This window comes from Propithecus coquereli, unplaced genomic scaffold, assembly GCF_000956105.1.
Source record: "Propithecus coquereli isolate 6110/MARCELLA unplaced genomic scaffold, Pcoq_1.0 Scaffold171, whole genome shotgun sequence".
NCBI lineage: Eukaryota > Metazoa > Chordata > Mammalia > Primates > Indriidae > Propithecus > Propithecus coquereli.
The window spans coordinates 7,282,114-7,286,161 of record NW_012141747.1 but is presented as its reverse complement, the minus strand read 5'-3'; the positions used below and the strand labels follow the sequence as shown (position 1 = coordinate 7,286,161).

At 52.8% G+C, this 4,048-nt stretch overlaps 1 protein-coding gene across 1 annotated transcript in view; it reads right to left on the bottom strand.

Annotated features, from left to right (window-relative positions):
• The window catches only part of ACOXL (acyl-CoA oxidase-like), a 329,721-nt gene that overhangs the window by 164,698 nt on the left and 160,975 nt on the right, over positions 1-4,048 (bottom strand). Inside the window, exon 12 of the mRNA XM_012641917.1 lies at positions 2,601-2,754. Within this exon, the coding sequence (XP_012497371.1) occupies positions 2,601-2,754 (154 nt within the window). The remainder of the gene's footprint in view (positions 1-2,600; positions 2,755-4,048) is intronic.

Below are 4,048 nucleotides of genomic sequence, written 5' to 3'. Positions count from 1 at the left end.
CATGATCAAGGACTCGGTCCCTGCCCTCACTGCCCTCCCGGTCCAGTCTCAGTTTACTCACCTGTAAAATGGCAATAAATGAGAATAGCTGGCCTTGCCAAGTGCTTACTATGTGCCAGGCACTGTGCTGAGGGCTTAGTCTGTGCACTCGACCAGCTGTCCACATGGGTCAGGCCTGAAGGCACCTTGGAGTGCCTGCCGCAGGCAGCCATGCAGACAAGGCCGTCCCTTCTCCCCGGGCTGGTTCCGGCTTTCTCTCTTCACTCTCCTCCTCCTCTGCATCTCCACTGGGACCCAGCCCATGCCCATCCTGGTGTCCCTTGATGTGCCACACACTCCCACACCCTCATCCTGTGTTCAGGTGTCCCCTGCCTGCAGGGCCTCCAACCCCCATCTGGAATGCTCTTGCTCGTCCTGAGTCACTAAAATGGCCCTGCTTGGGGACCCTCCATATTCTCGCCAAGCCCTCCAAGCCCCTGCTTCGGTGCAGGGCCTGCCACATCCTGCCAGGCTCTGTGGCCACCTGTCCACTTTGTACGATGGCAAGCAAAAGAGACCATGTGGTATTTTCTTCTCCAAATCCCCAGACTAGGCACACGATAGAGACATCAACTCCTACTTCCTGAGTCCATGTGTGAGACATTTTACACTAATCACCTCATATAATTTAACCCTCACAACCTCAGCAAAGGAAGGCTTGTTATCCCCACTTCATGTTTGGGAAAGCTGAGGCTAGAGAAGGGAATAACTTGCCTAGGTCACACCTAGGGTTGCTGGCTTCAAAGACAATACACGTGTGTGGAAATATATTCTTCAGAAGCAAGATCTACTTAGCCCTACAGACCAAAAAAGAGGTGGTCTTCAGTACCCTCCCAGCACCCCCAAACTCAGGTCCACACTTCACTCCAGAGAGCTCCTGCTTGAAGAAGATGCGGTGAGTGAATTCTGAACTTAAAACGCTTAAAAAATGCTCATCTTTTCTTTCAACAAATATCTATGTCTCTACCAATAGCCCTGGGCTAGGTCCTGGGTGGACGTGGGGGTGGAAGGAGAAAGGAAGGAACAGAAATGGAAATCAGGGCTGTGGTCCTGTGATCTCGTAAGAACCATACATTTGGTCTTTGTCCCTGGTGCCTGTCCCAGAGCTCCTAATGCAATACAACAGTTACACATCTGGTCTCTGCCCCCAGTTCCTGACACAGAGCTCCTGAATCCCTTGGCATTTCCTGGGTGATGGGAGTATCTTTTGTCCTGCTGAAACTACTCGTAGTGGGCGCCTGGGCAGCTTCAGGGCAGGGACTGGTCACCAGAAAGACCAAGCCATGATGAGAAGCTTGGAACTTTTATCCCCACCCCATCCTCCAGGAAGGGAGAGGGGCTAGAAATGGAGTTACTAATCCATCGCACCTGTGTGATGACGCCTCCATAAAAATCCCTGTTCCATGTGGACCCCACACAGCATCCTCACAGGAACAAAGCACACACATCACCTCCACCACCATCATGGACACATCTTTACTCAGCCCCTTAAGAGGACAATCACGCTGGCTTTCACACGGGTGGACACACTGTTCCCGTGGGAGAGACCCGCAGGACCTGACCGCAGTTCTGCCTCCCTTGAAGGCCCGGCCGCTTCTTGCCCCTTCGTGGGGGTCCCCCGGCTGTGGCGCAGAGAGCAGGGTGGTGGCTTTCCGGAAACCCATCCTTGCCCTTTCACTTTCCACAGCTGCCCTTGACATGTTCTCGCCCCCTTCTCCACTGAGCTGAAACTCCTCATCCTCCCCTTCAGTTTAGAGCTGCTGTTTTGGGGCAAATATTCAACCACTTTCAGCACGAAATTCAGACCAGAGGCCCAACAGGGGCACCCTTCTTCCCTTCTCCTCCTTGATGTGTGGCCTGGATGAAACGGTGCAGATGATACCTGCCGTGCTGCCACACCAGCGTGTCACCAGTCCACCACCCATTGCTCCATGTGTCCTGCTCTCGGAGACCCCACTTAGGTCCCCCTTCTCATGGTCCCCACAAAGTTGCAGAGACCCCTGAATCCTGCAGGCACCTCTGCTCTCAGAGCTGTGTGGACCCAGGGCACAGATCCCAGCTGTCCTAGAGTCCCCCTCAACTCCCCTCAACTCACACTGGGATCTCTCACACCTTGTGCCCCTCACTGCACAACCCATCCCATGGCCCAGGGCTGGGGACACAGCCGGCAGTCTTTAAATGCTCTGCCTTCCGCCTCCTTCCCGGGGGTGGGACACCCTTGGGGCCATTTCCTGTGTTCTCCCCATGGAAACAATGGAGCAGAGCTTCTATCATTAGGACCCACAGTGGCCCCTTCCCATGCGGTCAGCCACCACCACCACCAAGCTTAGTGACATTTACTGCAGGTCAAACATTTACAAACATGGTCTATATCAGTCCTTGCAGCACAATATGAGGAGGACACACATTGACTACAAGGCTAACAAGTAAGGGACCCAGAGTCACAGGGAGGTCCGGAGTTCCATCTGACTCCAAAGCCTGTGCTCCGCCCACCGCAGGGAGCTCCCCCAGGGCCTGCTGCAGCTTGGGGACCCACTGGACCTGCTGGCCTTGGGGCTCACCATGCCTCCCGTGCACTCGCGGCAGTCCTGCAGGCAGCTGATGTTCTCCCAGGTGCTGTAGGCCTTCAGCCCTGCCACCAGGGCCTGCAGCGAGCGGCTGTTGACCAGCTCTTTCCCCTGGAAGATGTCCTCGTCCAGGAGGGCCCCAGCGTACCTGCGAGAAGCAGCAGAGATGTGTGAGAGATGCAACGGTGCACACGTGTGGAGGAGCACGCTGAGGAATGGCAGAGGCACGTGGGCATTTGAGGTGGACGGCAATGCTGGAAGCTGCTCCTCCCAAGGTCACTGCCAAAGGCTTCATGGGCACTTCAAATCCATCACCCAGCACCAACACCATATCCGCAACCATGCGTCTCCACTGCACTGTCCTCCCGTTGGAAAACCCGTCCTTGGCTTTCTGTCCATGTTTACTTTTCTGCCAATCCATCTGTAGGCCCCGTCACTCCTGTGGGCATCTGTCCAGGCACCCCTTGACCCAACACAAGGGGACACTGTGTTTAAGTCTCTCCCTATTTTGGTCTACACAGATAGGATCATATTCCAAATTATTTTCTTTTAGCCACACACAAAAGAATTCATATGTCTTTTATATTTGCAATTGTTTAATCCCACTTCCACTGGAAATTGTAGAATGGATTGTGTGGCAGGCAGAATAATGGCCCCTAAAGATGCCCATGTCCTAATCCCTGGAACCTGTGAATAGGTTTCCTCACAGGGCCAAGGGACTTTGCAGATGTGATTAAATTAGAGGTCTTGAGATGGGGAGATGATCCTGGATTATACAGGTGACTCAGAGTAATCATAAGGGTCCTTAGAGCAAGAGGGGCAAGAAGAGGACATGTGACAATGGGAGCAAGCAGTCGGGGATACAGCAGGAGGAAGGGTTAGCTGGCCATCTGCAGATAGAAGGAGCCACAAGACAAGTGGGGAGGCCACCTCCAGCAGCTAGAAAAGGCAAGGAAATGGGTCCTCCCTAGAGCCTGCAGGAGGAAGACAGCCTTGCTGACACTTTGATTTTAGATCAGTGAAGCGCATTTTGGATTCCTGACTTCCAGAATGGTAAGAAAATAAATCTGTGCTATTTTAAGCCACCAAGTTGGGGGCAATTTGTTACAGCAGCAATAGGAAACTAATACGGATTGTGGCCAACTTCTTCCTTCAAAATGATGTCACTGTTCTTCATTTTTCAGCCACCTGTGGGTATGACCCCTATGCAGTGTGTAGTGGTATTGGTTGGTCTCCCTCCACATGTACTCCTCCTCCTCAATTCTGAGTTTCATTTTCACCATATTTCAAAACACTATAGTTGAATGGGTCAGCTCACACTCTGCCTCCCTTCTTTCGAACACCTTCCATTCATCTTATCTTTAAAATCTTTTTTAAAATGAATTATTGTCGGCCGGGCGCAGTGGCTCACGCCTGTAATCCTAGCTCTCTGGGAGGCCGAG